Consider the following 23,005-nt stretch of genomic DNA (forward strand, 5'->3'; position numbering starts at 1 on the left):
AATTTTTTATTACATGCCAGATTTACAAATTTTATAGTAGTAGTAGTGGATTTTGTTGTATTCCTTTAAATAGTGTTGGACTTTTTTCTGTGATGTAGTTAAATTACTTGATATCTTTTGAATCCTTTTGAGACTTGCTTTTAAGCTTTGTTTGGGCAGATCTGGGGTAGCCTTTACTCTAAAAGGAAAAAGACTTCCCTTTTCTACATCTTATCCTTATAAAAGTCTTTTCCAGAGTAGAGGTTGGGAAACTACTTCCTGTAGTCCAAATGCAGACCATAGCCTGTTTTTTTAAATAAAGTTTTATTGGAACACAGCATACCCATTTATATACACGTGATCTATGACTATTTTCATTCTACAACAGCAGAATTGAGTAATTGTGATAGAAATTATATGGCCAGCAAAACCAAAAGTTTTGCTTGTACATCTAGTTCTTTATAAGAAAAACCTGCCAACCCTATTCTAAAAGAATTACAAACTCCTTTTGGGAAAGTTACAATAGTCAGTTATTTTGCTTCGAATGTTATTGTACATCCAATAATGTCATCTATATTACCATACTGTGTAAAGGTTTACCAATATTCTTGAGAAATATGATACATGAGCTTTCTTGAAAGTATATCTTTATTTTTAAACATAGTGAAATATGTGGAACATAAGTGTGCTTTTTTTTAAAGATTTTATTTATTTATTTGACAGAGAGAGGGAGAGAGCACAAGCAGGGGGAGCAGGAGGCAGAGGGAGAGAGAGAAGCAGGCTCCCACTGAGCAGGGAGCCTGATGAGGGGCTTGACCCCGGAACCCTGGGATCATGACCTGAGCTGAAGGCAGACACTTAACCGACTGAACCACCCAGGCGCACCCAAACATAAGTGCTTTTTTAAAGAAGTTTATTTCATTTCATATTTTTGTGTTATAATACCTATTTTTGGAGTTTTCCTTTTTGCCCTCTATTTTTATTTTTAGATGACCTGTTGGTACTTCATCTCTCTGACCTGATTCGCATGGCATTCATGGCTGCAACAGATCATAGTAACCAGCTGCGGATGGCTGGGCTCCAAGCACTTGAAGACATTATCAAGAAGTTTGCATCTGTGCCTGAGCCAGAATTTCCAGGCCATGTGATTCTGGAGCAGTATCAAGCTAACGTGAGATACTCTGTTTATTTAAAACTTAAAATTGATCCTTTGCGTGATCATTAAAGGAGTGAAGATTCCCTGGAGAAATGTATTTGGAACTTCAGCTGCATATCTTTATTCCCATCGTCTGTTAAATAGTTGAATCCCACAGTTGAAGAAACAGTAGTATAAAGCTTGTCACTATTTTTAAATTCTGATAGTGTATTAGTGATAAAACTAGAATAGAATCGCAGCCTAGCTTTTCGGTCTTGTGTTTAGATGTTTAGCCATGCCATTTCAAAGATAAAAGGACATTCAAAGAGTGTTGTGGATTTGCTGACATTACTTTTATATGTCAAGACTTGATAAGCATTTTTAAAAATAAAAAGGACAGCTTTGTATGGTGAAGGGTAACTTTTAGTAACAGCAGTTAAAAATATTACTGGAAGAATTACATACCTTCAAAAAAATATTTTATTTTATTCTAAACAGAGATACTTGTTTCCCCTGAGACTTATAACTTTATTTGTGTCCTTGAACTGAGGCACAGTCGATTTAATCCTGGTAATGATGGGTTACGTGAAGACAAAGAAACTTAAGTTGGCAAGGAAAGAAGACACATTTTTTTAACTGTAATTATACCAGAACCTTAGCTTCGTATACACAACACCTCATCTAAAAGCTATACTCAAACATACACAAAATTAAAAAGGGTGAATAATGTATGCTCCATTGTTTTTCCATCATAAGTACAAGTGAAGAAGTTACGGCTTCTAGCCCAACTGGCTGTAGAAAACCCATATACAATTATTTACTCCCAAATACCCAACCCATAAGAATGAAGGTTTGTTGTTTTGTTTTGTTTTGACTTTTTATTTAGGAATAATTCTAAACTTACAGAAAAATTGAAAGAATAACTATTTAAATCCATGTGTCTTTACCCTTGAATACTTCAGTGTGTATTTCCAGAGGAAAAGAACACTGTCTTTTAAAACCACAGAACAGTTATCAACTTCAGGAAATTCAACATTAATATATTACTTCTGTATAGTCGGTCATATTCCAGTTTTATCAGTCAACCCAGTAATCTCTTTTATAGTATATTCTCTTTCTCCTTCAGTACAGGACCCAGCACCAGCTCTGTGATTAGTTGATGACTGTACTAGCAATACCGCAGTTAGTTGCCATGTGTTTTCAGTCATAGAGACGGACTCTTGATCCATTTCTAAACTGCTGTTGCTATTTCTCAGTGTGACTCTCTTGTGTAAGGGAAGATGTCTCAGATTTGGAGTTGATTATATCTAATTCCTTATTCAGTTCATACACATTAAATCTAATAATTTAAGAATCTATGATTGGGTTGGCTTATGAAAACTAAAGCTCATATTCCTTCACTTATTACTATGACAGTGGTACATAAATGAATATTTCTTGAGCATCCTTTAAAAAAAATTTTTTTTAAAGATTTTATTTATTTATTTGACAAAGAGAGCATAAGCAGGGGGAGTGGCAGGCAGAGGGAGAGGGAGAAGCAGGCTTCCCACCAAGCAGGGAGTCCAATGTGGGCTCCATCCCAGGACCCTGGGATCATGAACTAAGCCAAAGGTAGATGCTTAACTGACTGAGCCACCCAGGTGCCCTGCGTATCCTTCCCTTAAGGTATCTTTTTTTGAGGTGAAATGGTCTCTATATAGAAAAGATAGACAGAATTAAAAAGAAATAGCAGTTTTCTGTTATGTCTAGGAACGTGACTTTGTCAGAAAATCCCATTTACTATTAAACAAAAATAAAGGAAAAAGAAACAAGATTAATTGCCTGTTTTGGTATAACATTCGTATAGATTTGATAATGATTATAACCTCCTGGAAAGCAAAAGAAAAATGGTATGTTTGAGTTTATTGTAACTGAAAAAAGAGATAAGGGAGATGTGATAAAAAGGAAAATAACAAAGATGTGTTTTGTGTGTTTTCATCTCCAAAGACACAAGAGGCTTTATGTTTACTACTTAATCTTTAAAAATAAACTGCTCATATTCATTTTCTTAGGTGGGAGCTGCTCTAAGACCAGCCTTTTCCCAAGATACCCCATCAGACATAATAGCAAAAGCTTGCCAGGTAAGAAGAAAAATGGGGTTTTCTATAGTTACCTTCTTTAAATTAATAGATACCTTAGAATTTCACTTCCAAGAAAGAAGAGAGAAAAATCAAATAATACTTATTTTTATCTTGGAAATACAACAGTGACAGTTTCTTCTTTTATTCTGTATGAAATGATGAAGTGGTAACTATTAGTTACATCCCTTTTTTTTTGTCATAGCTGAGGAAATGATTTTGGGATACATAGGTCTTTTATCATCCAGAAGTGAACAAAGGTATAAAAATCATAAGAGGGACTAAAAATAAAAGTCAGAGTACAAAATAATAAAAGAATGCATATTAATGATAATTAGGTAATAAAATATTTTTTTGATCAGTTTGTGAAAATTGTATAAGTTTCTGGAGAACTTCACAGTTTGGAAATTTTATTGCAAAATTAATCCCAGGAGATTATTCTCACATTATTATATTTGAAAAAAGTCACAAAAGCACTTATGGTCCTACACTTTTGATAAGTTCCTCTTTTTAAGGCATCATTCTGAAAATGGATTTATGCATTAAGCTCTCGTCTTTCAGGAAATCAGATTCTTTATCTGCTTTGCTAAGGATAGAAGAGAAGCATCTCTCTCCTTCCCAGTTTTCTGGAGTACAGGGCTGTGCTCCATCATTATTGCTTAGAATCCATAATCAAGCTACATGTGGCCTCTAAACAGAGAATGTTTTGCTATTTACATGCTAAGTGTGAAGTTCTTACTTTGTTCTCTCTGTAGCTGAATGGGTTTGCCTCTTCCTCCCAATGTTAAGATTTTTTTTCTTTTGAGAGAGGGAGAGGTGGGGTAGGGGTATAGGGAGAGGGAGAGAGAAAATCTTGAGCAGGTTCCACGCCTAGTGAGGAGCCTGATGTGGGGCTCAGTCTCACAACTGTGAGATCATGAGCTGAGCCAAAATCAAGAGTAAGACGCTTAACCGACTGAGCCACCCGGGCACCCCCCATTGTTAAGATTTATTTCTCTGAAGTCTGCTGTCTTAATGGTGGCCTTTGGAGAAATGAACTCCTCTGACAAATAGCAGACCAGAGAGAAAAGAGGGAGCCTTGTTTAAGAGAGAAGTCTGTGGATCAGAATTAGAGCAGGCCATTTGGTATGAGATACCGACACACAATAAAAAATCATAGTCCTGTATAAATAAATGTATCATGATGATGTTTCAGAACATAGTATTTAAGCAGAAAAAAACCTACAAAGCTCCCATTCTTAGAAAAATGAAAGCTATTCAGAATTCATCTTGTGGACGAGTAGTATGAAAATTTCCTCTTACTGAATTTGCCTTCAACTTCTTATTCTTTATGCTGCTCTAGCTGCTTTTTCTATAAGTTTCTTCTTTTCTACTGGCAGGCTTAAGTTTTTGACCTCCTGTCCTTCTGTTTCTGGGAGGAAACCTAGTTTTGAAACAGATGGAACAGTGGGTTCCTTTTTCTTAAAGGACAGTAAGGAGTTGGCTTTGGTCAGATCATGAAACATTGCATCCCACCTTATTTACTAGAATAGATGTCATGTTAAACCTGAAACTGAATCAGGGTGATTTTTAGATATTATAGGAAGACTCTCAAGTGTAACACAGTTGGGAACAGTAATCAGTAGTTTAATTTAAAAAAATCCTTTAAATCAGCATAGGAGTCAAAAACATAGTATATACTTTAAATATCTTATTTCAGATTAAAATGGATAAATGTACATTCATGTACCACTCTTTTGATGTAAGGCCTGGGTCTTTTCTCTGAATATGATTTTGCTGATTCAGTGCTACTTTATCTTTTTTCATAAACCAGACCTATAATGCAGAACCTGCAGTTTCTAGTTTCATGCTCTTGATTTTTTCAAAGATTTGATTTTCAGGTAATCTCCACACCCATCATGGGGCTTGAACTCACAACCCCAAGACTAAGAGTTGCATGCTCTACTGACTGAGCCAGCCAGGCGCCCTGGGTTTCAGGTTCTTTAAAGTGAGGACTTGTGATTGTGGAGGCAAGCTAGCACCGCCAGACCACCCCTTCTTCATTGACATTCTTCCTTTGGCTCCAGTGTCACTGCATTTGTCTGGTTTTCCTTTTGCTTTTCTGGCATTTTCTTTCCAATTTCTTTCATTGTTTATTCTTATTCTGCTTGTCCCATAGTGTAACTATCTTCCCTGTGTTCTGTCCTTAAACCTTTTTTTTAATACCTGAGTCCTTGAACAAATTTACCTGGTAACATTGCCTTAGTTATTACTGGTGTGTGGAGAGTTCCCAGGTCTCCCTACTTATTGTTTTTTTTTTAATTTTAATTCCAGTATAGTTATATTAATTTCGGGTATACAATATAGTGATTCAGCAGTTCTATGCCTTACTCAGTGCTCATCACAATAAGTGTGCTCTTCATCCCTTCACGTAGTTCCCCATCCCCCTACCCCTCGCCTCTGGTAACCACCAGTTCTCTATAGTTAAGAGTCCGTTTCTTGATTTGTCTCTTTTTTTAACCCTTTGTTCATTTGTTTTGTTTCGTAAATTCTACATATGAGTGAAATCATATGGTATTTGTCTTAGTCTCTAACTGGCTTATTTTACTTAGCGTTATACTCTCTGGCTTTATCCATGTTGTTGCCAATGGCAAGATTTCATTCCTTTTTATGGCTGAGTAATATTCCATTTTGTGTATATATGTGTGTGTGTATATACAAATACATATACATTTACATAAACATATATATACATATATATATACCACATCTTTACCCAGTCATCTGTTGATGGATACTTAAGTTGCTTCTGTAATTTGGCTATTGTAAAAAAGTAGTTAAAAACAGAACTACCCTGGGGCGCCTGGGTGGCTCAGTTTTAAGCATCTGCCTTCGGCTCAGGGTGTGATCCCAAGGTCCTGGGATCAAGCCCCACGTCAGGCTCCCTACTCCTCTGGGAGCCTGCTTCTTCCTCTCCCACTCCCCCTGCTTCTGTTCCCTCTCTCACTGGCTGTCTCTCTCTCTCTCTCTGTCAATAAATAAAATCTTAAAAAAAAAATAGAACTACCCTATGATCTAGTAATCACACTACTAAGTATTTACCCGAAGAATACAAAAACACTAATTCAAAGGGATGCATGCACCCCTGTTTATTGCAGCATTATTTACAACAGCCATCTTTGATTCCTCACACTTTTTGCAAGTCTCTGGCCCCTCCTCTAAAAATATTTAATTGGTTTCTAAATCCTGTGATTTCTATGTCCAAGTCTCTTTCAGGTGACTCTCCCTTTTCATTCCATTCCCAGCTTGATCTATATCGTCTCTGTCCCATAATATTGTAATAGTCACCTTAACTAAACACACTGCTTACCATCTAAACGCATTCTTTCCTGGCATAAATACTGGACCAATCTTCCTAAAGCACAATTCTTTTTTTTAAAGATTGATTGATTGATTGAGGGGGGTTGGAAGGGCAGGAGGAGAAGGAGAGAGAGAATCCCAAGCAGACTCTATCCTGAGCTCGGAGCCTGACATGGGGCCTGATCCCACAACCCCAAGATCATGACCCGAGCTGAAATTAAGAGTTGGACGCTCATGGGGCGCCTGGGTGGCACAGCGGTTAAGCATCTGCCTTTGGCTCAGGGCGTGATCCCGGTGTTATGGGATCAAGCCCCACATCAGGCTCCTCCGCGAGGAGCCTGCTTCTTCCTCTCCCACTCCCCCTGCTTGTGTTCCCTGTCTCGCTGGCTGTCTCTATCTCTGTCGAATAAATAAATAAAATCTTTAAAAAAAAAAAAAAAGAGTTGGACGCTCAACCAACTGAGCCACCCAGGCGCCCCAAGCACAATTCCAATTGTAATCTCCCTGCTCAGAAGCCGTGGAAACTGATTGCCCATAGAACAAAGGCTGAATTCAGTTTGCATGGAATTTAAATTGTACCATAATCCGATCCCAGTTAACTTTGCTAATCTCATCTCTTTTCCCATGTAACTCCTCTGTATTTATATACACAGACCTTCCTGATACCTAAACATTCCCATTTCTTCTGCTAGAAGTAATCTCTCCCTTCTCTGTTTTTAAGTGTAGTATTGCAGTCCGAAAATGTTCATTCAATCTGTGTTTTTTTTTCTTGAGAACAGGGACTAGATTTTTCCCCTTTATTTATTTATTTTTTAATCTCTTCCATACCAGCCAGAATAACCCTTTGCCTGTGGTAAGCAGAAATGCTGAGTTGAAGAATTATTCACAACTGACGTGGTTCAGGCAGAAATTTTTTTCTATTAAAATTTTTGTCACATTAGACAATGGAAATATGATAAGTAAATACTGTTAGTTTTCCATGTAAGAGTATAATAAATTCCATCCTTGTTATTGATTTGTTATTCAAAAATAATGTTGAAGCACAGCATTTGGGAGTTTTTTGTTTTGTTTTCTTCATTGGTATTTTGTGTTTCTTCCCCCAAGGAAAAGAAATTGTTATTTACTTCCTACTCTTATGTGTTAAATATTAATTTTTTTAATAGAAAATTAAAAGTGTTTTTCTTTGGCTAGGTATGTAGTACATGGATTGGAAGTGGGGTTGTCAGTGATCTCAATGACCTCCGTCGAGTGCACAATCTGCTTGTCTCTTCTCTGGACAAAGTGCAGGCTGGAAAAGGATCTTCCAGCCAACTGTACCGAGAGAGTGCCACAACCATGGAAAAACTGGCTGTTCTCAAAGCGTGGGCAGAGGTAACCACAGCCTATTGTTTTTGAACCATTTCTCCATCCATGAGAAAATGTTCCTCTAGTCCTGTAGGTAAAAAATAATTTATTTGATTTTTGTTGTTTTTTTAAACTGACTTTGGTATGGAATGCTTTTTGGAAATCTGTTATTTGCTCCTTCTCACTGAAATATGTATATATTTATGTCTCAAAAGAACTCTTATCAAGCCTTTGAAAGTTATGTTTTTTAATCAGTTCTTTCAAAATTTCTATACTAAGAAAGGGCTCCCCTAACTAATTATGTGGAAATTCGGCAGCACAGGGTGTAATGATCGTAATGTTGGTTGCCAGTCAGCTAGTTCTTTGCTGACTTGTGTTAATATGCTTGATTCACCTACCAGGAAGGCTGGCGTAGTTTAGTATAAAAAGCATTAAATGTTGAGTCAGGCCCTATAACAAGTTCTCTCTATAATTTACCATCTTTTTGACCTTGGTGAAGTGATTTGATCTCTCAGAGCCTCAGTTTGTTTTTGTTTTTTTTCATTACAATGTGGAAATAATATCTTCTTATAAGGCAGTGTATATCAAAGGACATTGTGACTGGCACTGAATGGAAGATCGATTATTGCTTTTAAAAAATTAGATCAGAGGGGCGCCTGGGTGGCTCAGTCGTTAAGCGTCTGCCTTCGGCTCAGGGCATGATCCTGGAGTCCTGGGATCGAGCCCCACATCAGGCTCTTCCACTGGGAGCCTGCTTCTTCCTCTCCCACTCCCCCTACCTGTGTTCCCTCTCTCGCTGGCCATCTGTCTCTCTGTCAAATGAATAAATAAAATCTTTAAAAAAAAATTAGATCAGAACCTCACATAACTAAATTAATAATTTACGTTTTTATTGACACCTTTTTCTTTTTTAGGATCATTTGTACTATAAAGATTTATAGGGATTATGCTAAGTGAAATAAGTCAAGCAGAGAAAGACAATTATATAGTTTCACTTATATGTGGAACATAAGGAATAGCATGGAGGACATTAGGAGAAGGAAGGGGAAAATGAAGGAGGGGGGAATCAGAGGGGGAGAGGAACCATGAGAGACTATGGACTACAGGAAACAAACTGAGGGCTTCAGAGAGGAGGGGGGTGGAGGGATGGGTTAGCCCGGTGATGGGTATTAAGGAGGGCATGTACTGCATGGAGCACTGGGTGTTATATGCAAACGATGAATCATGGAACACTACGTCAAAAACTAGTGATGTACTGTATGGTGACTAACATAATATAATAAAATTTAAAAAATAAAATAAAATGAAATAAAGATTTGCAGCTCATACCTCAGCCTTGAATGCTGTTTAGTAATTCTTTTCCCTGCTTATCTTCTTTTCCTTTGTCATGCTCTTCAAATGCCCAGCATATTCTAGATTTCTCTCCTGAAGACCTATCTTTGCTTATACTTTTTCACTCAGAAAGCTGAGGATATCCATTTTCCATCTCCTTAGATTGTTACCTTGAAATATTTAGATTTACATGAGTTGGGAACTGTCCTTACACCTGTTAGTTAACGTTAGTTGAGCATGAGTGTGAAGGGGAGACTTCCCAGCTCATTGCTGTCAGTCATGCCCACTCTGTGTCTTCAGTGTCTCCTTCTACATGCTCACTCTTCTTGCCTGCCTTCCTTCCCACCTGAGTGTAGCCTTCTCCTCACTGCTTTCCCTCTCTCCTCTTCATGTCTCAGTTCACTGAAGGAGTTTCAGTATCTTCACTTCCCAACTATTGGTCACCTGCTTCTCAGTCTCCCACAATCTGGGCCATTCTCACTGATGCAGGCTGACTGGGTCCGAGGACCCAGAGGGGCTTCTGCAGGACCAGCGACAGGGTCCTTGGCTTCGAGCAGGATCGAAATCAAACGCAAGCCAAGAGGAAATGAGAGCAGAGTTTATTGAAGATACAGAGACAGCAGATACAGACAGAATATCTGGGAGACTTGGAAAGGAAAGGAGAGTGAGTCCCGTCTTTGCTTGGGACCTGGGGTTTTTCTTGAGGATGGTGGTCTGGTGTACGTGCCCTCTCAGGCATCCAGGAACTGGTCAAAACAAGAAGTGCTCAGGTGTTGTGCATAAGTCCCTTATGCCCTGGAGCTAGGGTCTTGGTATCAAGGTGTCTGGAGTCAGTGATCTTGGAAAACGTACATGATGAGCCCTCCCCATCATTCCTTAGATGTTGTCTGTTGTGCTGAAATACTCCAAAGAAATCATTAAGTCCTTGACCTTTACAAGGAGGACATATAACACGTGTGAGGAGGTGCAGATCCTAACAAGAAGGGAAGCAGGAAAAGCAGTTTTTCATGGGGTCCCTTCAGTTTCCCTGTGTCACACCACTCCATTGGAATCACTCTCACTAAAGTTACAAACGAGAGAATTATCTGTCTCACTGTGCACTCATCAGTCTCCGTATTACCTGGCCTCTGTGCAGCATTTGATATTGTCTCCTCTAGAAGCCTTTTGTTTTCCTTGACTTTTGTGACACTCCTCTCTTGCTTCTCCTCTTTCCTTTTCATTGTTCATTCTCAACATCACTTGCTGGCCTCTTTTTGCCTGCCCGCTCTTTAAGTGTTGGTATTTTTCTTGTCCCTTTCTTCCCTCTTCATACTTTATGGGCAGCTTCATCCGTACCTGTAACCTATAGCTTTAACTTGTATATTAAAGATTGTAATTCTTCTTTTCCACCCAGACCTCCTAAATGCCAAACCTATATTTTTAGCTGTTTATTAGACATTTCCCCTTGGATGACCCATCAGTACCACACACCAAACATGTCTAAAAAAATACTGTTTTCTCTTTCTTCTTTTTTCCTCTTTATCTCAACTACTGGTCCTACCTCCTGTCTTCAGGCCAGAACCTAGGTATCAATATTAACTGTTTCTTCTTTAATCCCCTTCATCTTATATCTAGTAGGTAACTAATTCCTATGTTTTTGACTTTGTTAATACTATCTTTGAAAATAATGTAATTTTGTTCTGATAATAAAAACACCTATATTCACTACACATATTCAGAATATAGAGAAAAGGTATTTTTAAAAAATCTGTAATCTTATCCCCTCTGTAATCTTATTATCTTATCATCCGGAGATAACTATTGTAAATATTTTGGTGTATATCACTATGCATATGTGCACGTATAAATCTATGTGTATGCCCTAAAATGTATCTATCTCTATTTTTTTAAAAATAAAAATGGAATTTTATTCAACATAGCAACTCTTTTTAAAATTTAGCAATAGATTATATATCCCTTTTCCATATCTATAAATAAATACTTCCTCTCTTCTACCCCTGCCTTTCGTTTGAGTCCTCATCATCTGTTACCTGGTCTGAGCCGTTGCATCCTAATTTTTTTCTACTGTTAGTTTCCCCATCTCCACCTCCAGCTATTCCTGTACAGATTCTCAGAATAATCATTCTAAAATGCAAATTTGGGGCAAAGAATATGAATTGACAATTCACAGGAAACAAAGCTACACATAAACATATGGTAAAGGGGAAGAAATACAGAAACATTTCTTAGCTAAATTAACATCATTTTTAGACTGACAGTATTAGTAAAACTTTTCTAAAGGGTTATATATATCAAAACACTTAGTAAAACCGCACATTAGCTGACTAGCTTATCCTAAGGAATATTAAGGATGTACACAAAGACTCTGCTATGATGATATTTATTGCAATGTTTATTTTTCTCAGCAAAATGGAAATAACTTAAATGTATGTCTCGATCCTAAGAGATGGTGGAATTATGTGAATAGAAAATTGGGTTAAAAGTTATTCACAGGGGTGCCTCTGTGGCGCAATTGGTTGGGCGTCGGACTCTTGGTTTCGGCTCAGGTCGTGATCTCAGGTTTGTGAGATCAAGCCCTGCGTTGAGCTCCACACCCAGTAGGGAGTCTGCTTGGGACGCTCTCTCCTTCTCCCTCTGCCCCTAACCACCGCATGCCCTCTTTCTCTCTCTCTCAAATAAATCTTTTAAAAAAATTTTTTAACTAAAAAAAGTAAAAGTTATTCACAAACATATTATTTAAAAGATCGTATGTATATACAACATGTCTAGATTGTTAATGGTATTTTCTCATTTTTTTCATTTTATTTATACTTCTGATTTTTCTATTTTTCTTGTGTAATATCTAATAAGAAAGGTAAGCCAAAAATTGTTTAAAGAGAAGTCTAAAAATATATTCTCCTGTATTGCAAGTAGCAATGTAAATTATAGAACCCTTTTAGAAAGGTTTTGGCAGTGTCTATTCAGAGCCATAAAAATATTTGTGATCACTAATGCAATAATTCTGTTTCTGGGACTTTATCCTAGGGTAAAATATGCAAAATACAGGAAGGAAATGTTTACAAAAGCTTTACTTGGAACATTATTTATAATGTGAAGAACTGCGCACCTTTTGTCTTTGAAAACTATATCTTGTCTTTTTAAGATTCCCAAGGCTGAGCAAAGAATCAGAAGTAAATATAAAACTTCAGTGTAGGGAGGGGCGCCTGGGTGGCGCAGTCGTTAAAGCGTCTGCCTTCGGCTCAGGGCGTGATCCCGGCCTGCCGAAATCGAGTCCCATGTCAGGCTCCTCCGCTGGGAGCCTGCTTCTTCCTCTCCCGCTCCCCCTGCTGTGTTCCCTCTCTCCGTGGCTGTCTCTCTGTCACATAAATAAATAAAATCTTAAAAAAGAAAAAAAAAAAAACTTCAGTGTAGGGAAATTGTTAGATGTATTATGGCTTATCCCCTACAGCCATTAGGACTAATGGTTATGAAGACTCGCGTTCCATGGGAAAACCTTATGATATGTTAATAGATAAAATTAAATACAAAATTCTTCGTACAACAAAATTACAATTTACAAAGATAGAATATGGTAACCTGGAAATTGGGATTATGAGTAATTTAAAAAACTCATTTTCAAAACTTTTTATGGTATCATTTTAAAACAAAATTAAAAGTTCAGGAAAAATACATAATATGTGATGTATAAATCCTGCAGTGACCTCTTTCCTTCCCCATTGCCTATAGCGTAAAACCTTCACCTCCTTCTGCCTCATATTCTGTGCTTAGTCTATACCAGTTGCCAAAGCCTAAATGTATGTACAAAAACAAAAACAAAAATAGATGCAACAAGGAAGAATCTTTAAAATTATGTTTTAGGAAGTTGCTATTATACATCTTTTTGGTTTACTAAGTGGAGAGAAAGGATACAGATAATATATATGTGACTAGTAAATTATATGCTTGGCTTAACTCTCTATTATAAAGGCTAGATTGCTAAATATCACTTAAGGGGTTAGAAGGATATTTATGGAAATCCTTTCTCTGGCTCTTCTTCCATCCCCCTCCAGCCTTTTTCTTTGAATGCTGTCTGATTGTGTCTAATAAGTCTGTGAAAGTGGAGGCAGTAAACAGGAAGTTATACCCTATGACCAAAAAAAAAAAAAAAAAAAGACACACATAAAAGGGGGCTTTGTTAAGTAAAACAAGAGAAGCCAGAAAAATTTCAGAGAACCCTACTCAAGGAGTATTTTGTGAGAGGAATAGTCAGAAGTCAGATCGATAAAAAAAGATTGTCTCCAAAGCAGGTGGACTTATTCTTTGGAGGTTGTCGGGAAGTCATGAAGTTACATACTTTCCAGTGTCTATACCCAATTATTTTCAATTATTCAGTTCTATAAATAGCAACTTAGATCATGTCATTTCTTAATATTATGCCTTGTTATTTTCTCCTCCTAATATCTTACTAGGTATATGTGGTTGCTATGAATATTAAGAAGGAAGCAGAGTCAAAGCCAAAAAGAGCAATGAAAAGTACTGATGATGATGACGATGATTATGGTACCATAGATGAACTACCACCAGATAGTTTAATAACACTTGTGCAACCGGAACTGCCAACACTCAGCCGCCTGTGGTTGGCAGCATTAAAAGACTATGCGCTTTTGACTTTACCAGCTGAATTTGCTAGTCAGCTCCCCCCAGATGGTAAGTATTGCATTCAGAGTTTTGTCTTTATGGTGTTTAGACTAGTAATTAAACAAAATGTAATTGGTGGAAGCTAGCAACAATAATAATTAATGATATTATAGTATAACTTATCCACCTTAAATTTATAAAGAGAGTAAAACACCTTAAATTTAATTATTTAATTATTAATAATTTAATAATATAATTTAAGATGTAGTAATGACATTTTAAATTTCTGTGGACTTAAACTTGGCACTCTCTCACTTAGAGCATGTTCTCCGTATTGAATTTATAAATTCAAATACAGCATTAAGCTCATTTGTTAACCCAAGCAAAAAGTTCTCACTGTTATAGTAATAACTGTATGAGCTAGAGTACTCTAAATAGCCATGCATGACAAGTCATTATGCATAACTATGATGAAGTTAATTGCTGTGCTGGTCAGTGTATGCAAGGACAGATGGGGAAGTCCTTGGTTTCATAGTGAAAACAGGAGTTAAGGAAGGATGGCAGAGGCAGGGTGAAAAAAAGAAGAGACAGAATTCCCTGGCTGTGGCAGAAAGAGAAGATGACCAGGGTTTTAGGGAGTCTCTGGCAACAGTGAGGAGGAAGGCTGTGACCACAGGGTAGAGAAAGGTAGAGGATCCCCAGCTGCAGTTGCAGGGGAAAGGCTGACAACCCTAGCACTGGCGAGGAAAGCACCAGCCCTCTAGCTCTACAGCTGCAGGAAAGGTGTTACTTTTGGTGGCTTTGTAATAAGGAGAATCCCTTCGGCCAGATTGCTCTTTTGTATATGCTATGGTCTGAATTTTGTGTCCCCTCCAAATTCACATGTTGAAACCTAACCCCCATCGTGATGGTATCAGGAAGTGGGGCCTTTGGGAAGTGCTTAGGTCAGGAGGTGAAGCCCTCTGGAATGGGATTGGTACCCTTAGAGAAGAGACCCCACATTGCACCATGTAAGGATACAGCTATGAGTCAGAGAGATGGCCCTTACCTGAGCATACAGGCAGCCCGAGCTCAGACTTCCCGCCTCCAGGACTGTGAGAAATATATTTCTGTTGTTTAATCAGCCACCCAGTCTGTGGTATTTTGTTAGAGCAGCCCGAATGGACTAAGACAGTAAGTAATGAGTATTTTTAAGTTAGTTGTGGATAAATGGTTGACCACGTACAATAAAAGTAATGGCTTTGATTGGCTTGATTATTTTACAGGTGGAGCATTTTATACCCCCGAGACTATTGACACAGCTAGACTTCACTACCGGAATTCGTGGGCCCCGATTCTCCACGCAGTGGCACTTTGGTTAAATAGCACAGGGTTTACAAGTTCAGAGTCTGCAGAAGCAGCAGCGATACCTGGCTTACAGAAACGTGCTACATCCGTCAGTTTAAACCAGGCATCAGGAGCAACACCTAGTGCTAAATCTTTGCCAGAAATTAACAAAGACAGAATGCATCTGATTTTAGGTAGGTGTGTCAGATTGATGATCTTCAAGATGTGTCACTTCTGAAATTCGTATCTGTAGGGAAGAAAAAATTTCCTTCTATCCCCTTAAGGTTCTGTGGCTGGCCTAAGAATTAAATGGATGTGAAACAGATTAACAGGAGAAAAGCATACAGATTTAATGTTTTCAACCTGAAGTAGCCATTAGGTCCAAAAACTTATATGCCATTTTACACAAAGAACAATAAATTGTGAGGGTGTGACCAGACAAAGGGGTTTGGGTCAGGGGCAGTAGATTGTGGGATGGGGATTAGGAAATGTATGGGGAAGACTAATGTTAGTAGGTTTGTTTGTACAAGTCTATTTCAGCACTGGCTCCCGGTCTTCTCTTCCTGATACAGAGAGGGCACCTTTCTCAAGAGAAATTTTATGACCTGTGTTCAGGTGGAAAGGGGTCAGAGAGCCCTTACTGCATCTGCTGTTTATCAAGTACCTTCAGCTCAAATCAATATGCCAAAGAGGCAGATTTTGGTGTGGCATGTTCTGAACTCCTTCCTATCTTTCATTTTAATGCTACGGGAAAGTTTTATATACCACACTTCAGAGAGGAAATAATAAGAGGAAGATTTTTTAAGCACATTTTCTAAATTGTTAACTGAATTTTTAATAGAAAAATTTAATTATTAAAAACTATTCTAAAAATTTTAGCTGTCGTGTTCAGTCACAGGGCAATAGTGAATAATTTTCAAGAAAAAAAACTGCATTTTTCTTTTTCAACGGCAGATTTTCTTTTTACTTGACACTTAACAGATTGTCCTATGAGGAAAAAATAAAATGCAAAGTTAAAGCAAATTTGAATAAATTTCAATTTCTAATTGCTTTATAGATGCTCCTTTAATGTTAAGATATTATAGATTCTAATGAGGCTCTTAAGCAGTTTTATATTTTCTGGGAGGGAAGAGGAACACAGTTGGTAAGGTGAAATTATAGAACTTGTCAGTAGATCTCATACATGAAAATACGAGAGACTTCCAGAACAATGATCTTACCCTTATGCAAATTAAGAACAATTGTTATCCATGATATCCATTATGCCTCTATAGCTTGCCACTAAAAAATCTTTGTAGACATGAAAATTGTTTGGCAACCATTTAATGAGAAGCAATTTTATAATTTTCATAAGTTTATTTTTAATGTATTATTTTTTAAAGTCCTAGAAATAAAAAATTGAGTATCTTCTTAATCAACTCCGTGACCTTGGAACTGCCTCCCTCCCCCGACCTTCAATTTGATTATTAACCTAATTGCAAAGCTACAATCTGTGTTTCAAAGTTTGGCTGCTGCTTTTGGTAACCATTTTGAACTGTACTTTAAGGTAGCATTAAATATGTGGTAAAGTAATCTGTAAAAGAATAGAGGAAGAATAGAGAAAAAAATCTGACATCAGACCAACAAAGTGTTTTATAGTGACAGACGTGTTTTTATTATGTGCCTCGCAGGTGTGAGTATACAGTTCCTCTGCTCCCCTAGGCCTGAGGAGCCTATTGAACATGTTACAGCGTGTCTCCAGGCCTTACACACCTTGCTAGACTCTCCTTATGCCCGAATCCATATTGCAGAAGATCAGGTACAGTATATTTCTATAACAGATAATACGTTGTATGCTTTGTTTTCGTCATCTTTATCGTAAGATAATTTTCTCCCATATGAAATAAATATTATATGAAAAGAATTCAGGATTTTGACTCTATCGAAGACATTATAGTGAGCGTTGGATGACTAGGCACAGCCAGCACAGAAATAGTTGGCGTATCTTCTTAGACGTGTTCATTGGTAGTCAAGTAAAACTAAAAATTAAGGGATGCCTTCCATCCCAGTTAATGATTCTACTAATAAAAGTCTGAAGGACTTTATAAGGCTGTTAAATAAATTACACCACTTTTAAATGTTTGATAAAGTTTTATCTCTCATTTAATGAAATTTTTTTTGCACTGGCTCAGCTACTACTCATCTAAACAGTTTAGTGAATTGCTTTTTCTAATTTTTGTATGTAATAGTTAGAGGACTTTATTTATGTTACAGAACCAAGCTACCGGTAGATTTGTTATTCTTCTTTTTAATTAGAGATTCTTTTCTTTTCATAATAAGAACCATCTTTTTGGTCCCCATCACTACCATGTAGGGTAATTTTCCATAAAATACAAACAAATATATAAAATAGATAGAAATAGATAAAAAAGAAAGTTGCTGTCATTCATTATATCAAAATTAGTGTTGCATGTGATGCTGACCAAAACCAAAATAAAACAAAGCATATGCTTGTACCCCAGCCTTGCAGCCTGAAGCTGTCCCTCAGCTAAGCTACCGATTACTGTAAGAAACTTCTGTTTTTTATAAAATTTAAAATTTAATCTGTGAATGAAGAGAGAATACTGTGTTTATACTCGCTCATTTTGGTTTTAACATAATACATCCCACACCCAACCACCAGCTATTTTTTGGACTCAATAATGTTTTGTTTATCCAAGCACTGCTTTATGCTTGGATGGGTTATATTTTTTTTCCTGAGTTAGATCCTATAATTTCAAAATCATCAGAGTATACTGACTCAAAAATTGTATTCATTCACCCAACAACTTTTACTCTGTGCCTGTCCTGCATCAGACACAGTTTGAGGCTATAGATATCAAAAGTGGTCTCCCTGCACCTGGATCAGGAGATCAGGACGGTATGATAAGTGCTGAGCTGGTGTATGTAAAGGTATGATGAGAATAGAGGGGCAGAGCCCTGACATTATCAAGGAAAGTAAGGAATGGCTTCTCAGAGGAGATGATGGTTGGATTAAATCTTAAAAGAGGAATTAGTGAGGCAGCACAAGAGGGATGGGTTTTTCTCTCTGGGAGAAAAGCAAATCCAAAGGCAGAGAAGTGTGAGGGAACATGACAAGTTTAAGGACACTCCTGTCATTTACAATGGCTGAGACAAATGGAGCATGTGGGGGTTGTTAGGAGATGAGGCTGCACGGTAGGGAAAAAGCCCAATCATGAAGATTCCTGAATGGCATATTAAAGGGTTTAAAATCCGTCCTAAAAGTGATAGGTAATCATTAAAAATGTTAAAATAGAGGAATGACCTGATTAAACCTATATTTCAGAGCATGGTATATATAGATTTGATCACTTTTATCGACCTTGTGAGATTGGTCTATAAGAGATGACAAGGCTGGGGCGCCTGGGTGGCTCAGTCGTTAAGCGGCTGCCTTTGGCTCAGGGCGTGATCCCGGCGTTCTGGGATCGAGCCCCACATCAGGCTCCTCCGGTAGGAGCCTGCTTCTTCCATTCCCACTCCCCCTGCTTGTGTTCCCTCTCTCTCTGGCTGTCTCTCTCTGCCAAATAAATAAATAAAATCTTAAAAAAAAAAAAAAAAAAGAAGAGAGACGACAAGGCAGGGAGGGAGGCCAGTTACAAGGCTCTTTTCATTTTATTTCCAGAGAAATAGTGAGTTACACTGGCCTAGGAAAACTGAATAAAGGAAGAAAAAAAGCGGGCCGATATGAAAACGTGAGGGTATATTACAAATAACAAACAAGGATGGAGATGAGGGAAATAAGTCAGCACCAGAGACTACTAGAGAGGTAGGAGGAGAACTAAGAGAGAACAGAGTTACAAGGGCAAGGGAGAGTTTCAAGAACAGCAGTCTCAAAAGAACCAGAATCCAGTATATAAGGACAGAAGAGAGTCCAGGGAGGGTTACTAGCGACCTCAGATGGAGCATTTTCTTAGGTGGGCAGAAGCCAGATTGTGGAAGAGGGAGGAGTGAATGAGGAGTGAAGGAAGTGGAAGCATCTGGGCTCAGACCAGAGGAAGCATGATAGAGCTAGAGGACATGGGAGCAGAGAGAAGGGTCTGAGAGGATTTGGGGGGAGGTGGGAATTAGACAAGAAAGACCTGAGTGTTTTCCTTATACTGGGAGAGGAACTGACTTAGAGAAGCTGAAGACATATGGAATGCAGTCAAGGTCCTTGAAGAATCTTTGCGAGGTCAGATAGGATAGAACAGGAAGCAGATAAGGAAAGATTAATCAGCCTTGGGTAGAGTGTGGACACTTGACCTTAACGAGAAAGGTAAAGGTGGCTTTGGTTATAGTTAAGTTTTTTTCTTCCTCTTTGAAATTTGAGGCAGGTTCATTGGATGGGTTTGATGTAGAAGATTGTAAGAGGCTTAAAGTGACTGCTGAAAGTTTGTAATAGTTGCTGAGATGAATGGGAGAGGGATTTATTGGAAGTGCCTAGTATCCACAGTAATTTGTTGACTGAAAACGTGTTGGGATACAATATGACCATTTCTCAAGATTGTTATAACGTTCTTATTTGTTACACAGTCATATATATTAATTTTAGCTACCAAATTGATTTATTTTACATGCATATTTTCTTAGATTGTAATAACATAAATTTATCCTTTGAAATAAGATTAATTAAATTTACTTGTATTAATTTATAATAGCTGATTGGTGTTGAGTTGCTAAGTGTTTTGCACCGCCTCCTCTTGACCTGGAACCCACCATCTGTTCAGCTGCTGGTTACTGGAGTTGTACAACAGATAGTAAGAGCTGCTCAGGATTATTTGCAAGAAAAAAGAAACACTCTAAGTAAGTACTAAAAATTATGCTAAATTTGATGTAGATCTTATTTGTACTCTAACTTTTTACGTATCAATGCCAGGAACTCTTTAATAAAAAGTGTAGTCATAGATGTAGGAGATTTGCTATTGATTTTGCTTTCATTAGAAAGAACCAAATGAGGGGCGCCTGAGTGGTGCAGTTGGTTAAGCGTCTGACTCTTGGTTTCAGCTCAGGTCATGATCTCAGGGTCGTGGGATCGAGCCCTGTGTCAGGCTCCATGCTTATTTTGGAGTCGGCTTGAGATTCTCTTTCTCTCTCCCTCTGCCCTTCCTGCTTGTGCTCTGTCTCTCAAATAAATAAATAAATCTTTAAAAAAAAAAAAAAGGAAGAAAGAAAGAACCAAACGAAATTGCTGGTAGTCAACTATTTTTCACCTTCAAAAGTGTCAGCTGTTTATGGTTCAACCTAACATATATGTTCCTCGTAATATGAAATAAGTTCCTGATAAAAATACCTAAAGAAAATTTTTTGAAGTAAAAAATGGATTGTCCTTATGTTTAAGGAGAGGTCACTAAACAGAATTCTAGCAAGGCAGAGAGTTATTCTGAGAAAGACATGTGTTATCAGTTAGACATTCAGTGGTAAATTCTTTTGAAAGAATTTCTCAAATATACTTATTATGTAGTTTTATCTACTCTGTGCTGTTACTTTTTCTGTGTGTTTCTGGAAATTAAACCGATTTTCTTCTACCCAAGATGAAGATGATATGGAAAAAGAGTCATGTCCTATAGTAGGAGAAGGAGGTGACAGCGGTGGTCTTGTTCCTGGAAAATCTCTTGTGTTTGCAACTATGGAGCTGTTGATGTTCATTTTAGTACGGCATATGCCACATCTCAGTGCCAAGATGTCGGATTCACCCAGTCACGTAGCCACCAAAACTCGACTGACAGAAGAAAGTGCTCGTTTGGTGGCAGCCGCAGTCACCATACTCTCTGACTTACCGTCCCTTTGTTCGCCTGCTGGTACGGTGTTAATCACTATGTGGAAATACATTATATTACAGTAGACAAAGATGAGCTCGCCTTTGATTTTAACTGCTCTTATGACTTCTTTTCCTCTTAAATTTCAAGTATGGAAGGAGAAGTTAGTCTTTTATGGTGTGTTGACCTTTAGGAACCTATAAAGATTAAGGATTTAAAAAACTCGAAACTTAACATGTTCTCCAGATTCGTTTCAGACAAACTTCAGCAAGGAGATCGAACCACAGCTTGAGGCAAGGCACTACACGTTAGCAGACAGACACACGGTGGGATAACTAAACCTGTTAGTTTCTGATCTGGTTGCCACTCTTGAGTAACTGACAAACTGAAAAACGTCAGATGAGTGTAACCGCCAACTCTTAGGAGGAACTAAAGAAATTATAGCTGCAAAGATGATAGTTGTCTGCAGATACCTGAAAAGTACTGGATGGAAATGTAGACTTTCCCTCTGTTTATCTGGGAGGGAGAAATAGTATCAGGAGTATAAAGGTAAATTTCAGCCCAACACAAGTCTATAGATGTGACAATAATGATTTCTGTTTTGCTGGAGATTTGCAGGCCAAGCACAATGGCAGCCTGAGAAGGTGTTGAGCATCTTCCATGAGGTGGGAGGTTGGATTCAATGACCTTAAAGTTCTTTCAGCTACAAATTCCAGGATCTTTTCGTTTCTTCTTTGCTTACCCATATAGTCTTTTCATCGTTTTTCCCGGCGTGGTTAAGGCTGACTTGAGTACGCTAAAGATTGATTACATGTCTTAGGATTGCTACCAGATTCATCAAGTTGCTCAGATAGTTATCAAAGTATATGGTAGTGCTTCCCTTCCATTTTTCTATCTTCTTTTCTCATTTTCATTTTGAAAGGCACAATGTATTAAATAGGTGAAATATTGGAAAAAATAAAAACAAGGCTAGTTGGAAAAAGAAAGAAAATATTCTGTCTTCTTTAAAGTAACTTTCCAGTCTCTCACTTTCTTTTCCAAACATTGAATTATAGTAATAGTGATGCAGTAAATTTTGCATAACAACAAGGGAAAAAATAATATTAAACCATAATCAATTGCAAAAACAATTGAAAGAACTGGAATATGAGAACTGAGTAGTTATGAGGTAATCTGATTTGTTTTCAATTCAGGGTGTATGACAATACTGCCCACGATTCTGTTTTTAATTGCAAGAATATTGAAAGACACAGCGATAAAGTCTGCAGATAATCAGGTTCCTCCACCAGTCAGTGCAGCACTTCAAGGGATTAAAAGCATCGTGACACTCTCGATGGCCAAGACTGAGGACACTCAGAAACAGTGGACAGCTCTAATTCGCAGCACGCTCGCATGCATCCTGGAATATTCTCAACCAGGTAACCTAATCAGGGCCTCAAATCCATAATCTATCTGTTTGTCAATAACTAATTGAATGAGCTTGTCCAAAAAGTGCTTTATAACACCAAATCGATTCAGAAAGGTGTTTTAGTCACACCCTGCAGTTAAGAACTTCAGTACCCCTTTCTGGATAGTGACTGTAAATGTCCTTATCTTAGCACTTAAATACATGTTGGAGGCTCTCCCCCCAAAAAAGGACAGAAAGTTTCAGAAAAGATACTCAGAATCAAATTGATATGTGTTAATATATTTGTTTGCTTCATATGTTTTCTTTTTGATAAAAATAATAAGATAGGAGAGAAAGTTGAAGTATCTGTCACCACCCCAGCTTATCTTTAAATGACACCGCAGTCTTGATTTTGATATTTCATTCCAGAAATATTTATATATGTAAATAAATATACTTTCTGTATTAATAAATATAGGTCTATAATAATAAACAATAAAAATACATGTATATATTAATAAATATATGTATGAATTCTATACCAACTGAGTTAATAGCCATGGACAATATATAGTATTTCTTTTGTGGTTTTATTTATTTATTTATTTATTTATTTATTTATTTATTTTTAAAATATTTTATTTATTTATTTGAC

At 37.5% G+C, this 23,005-nt stretch overlaps 1 protein-coding gene across 4 annotated transcripts in view; it reads left to right on the forward strand.

The window, feature by feature from the left end:
- HEATR5B (HEAT repeat containing 5B) overlaps window positions 1-23,005 on the forward strand; it is a 102,335-nt gene that overhangs the window by 66,175 nt on the left and 13,155 nt on the right. For all 4 annotated transcript variants that reach the window (XM_026478912.4, XM_057308953.1, XM_044391174.3 and 1 more), the window contains exons 25-33: window positions 969-1,150; window positions 3,166-3,234; window positions 7,762-7,941; window positions 13,695-13,932; window positions 15,129-15,383; window positions 16,860-16,987; window positions 19,866-20,010; window positions 20,739-21,005; window positions 22,157-22,381. In XM_026478912.4, the coding sequence (XP_026334697.2) occupies window positions 969-1,150; window positions 3,166-3,234; window positions 7,762-7,941; window positions 13,695-13,932; window positions 15,129-15,383; window positions 16,860-16,987; window positions 19,866-20,010; window positions 20,739-21,005; window positions 22,157-22,381 (1,689 nt within the window). The remainder of the gene's footprint in view (window positions 1-968; window positions 1,151-3,165; window positions 3,235-7,761; window positions 7,942-13,694; window positions 13,933-15,128; window positions 15,384-16,859; window positions 16,988-19,865; window positions 20,011-20,738; window positions 21,006-22,156; window positions 22,382-23,005) is intronic.

This window comes from Ursus arctos, unplaced genomic scaffold, assembly GCF_023065955.2.
Source record: "Ursus arctos isolate Adak ecotype North America unplaced genomic scaffold, UrsArc2.0 scaffold_8, whole genome shotgun sequence".
Taxonomy (NCBI): Eukaryota; Metazoa; Chordata; class Mammalia; order Carnivora; family Ursidae; genus Ursus; species Ursus arctos.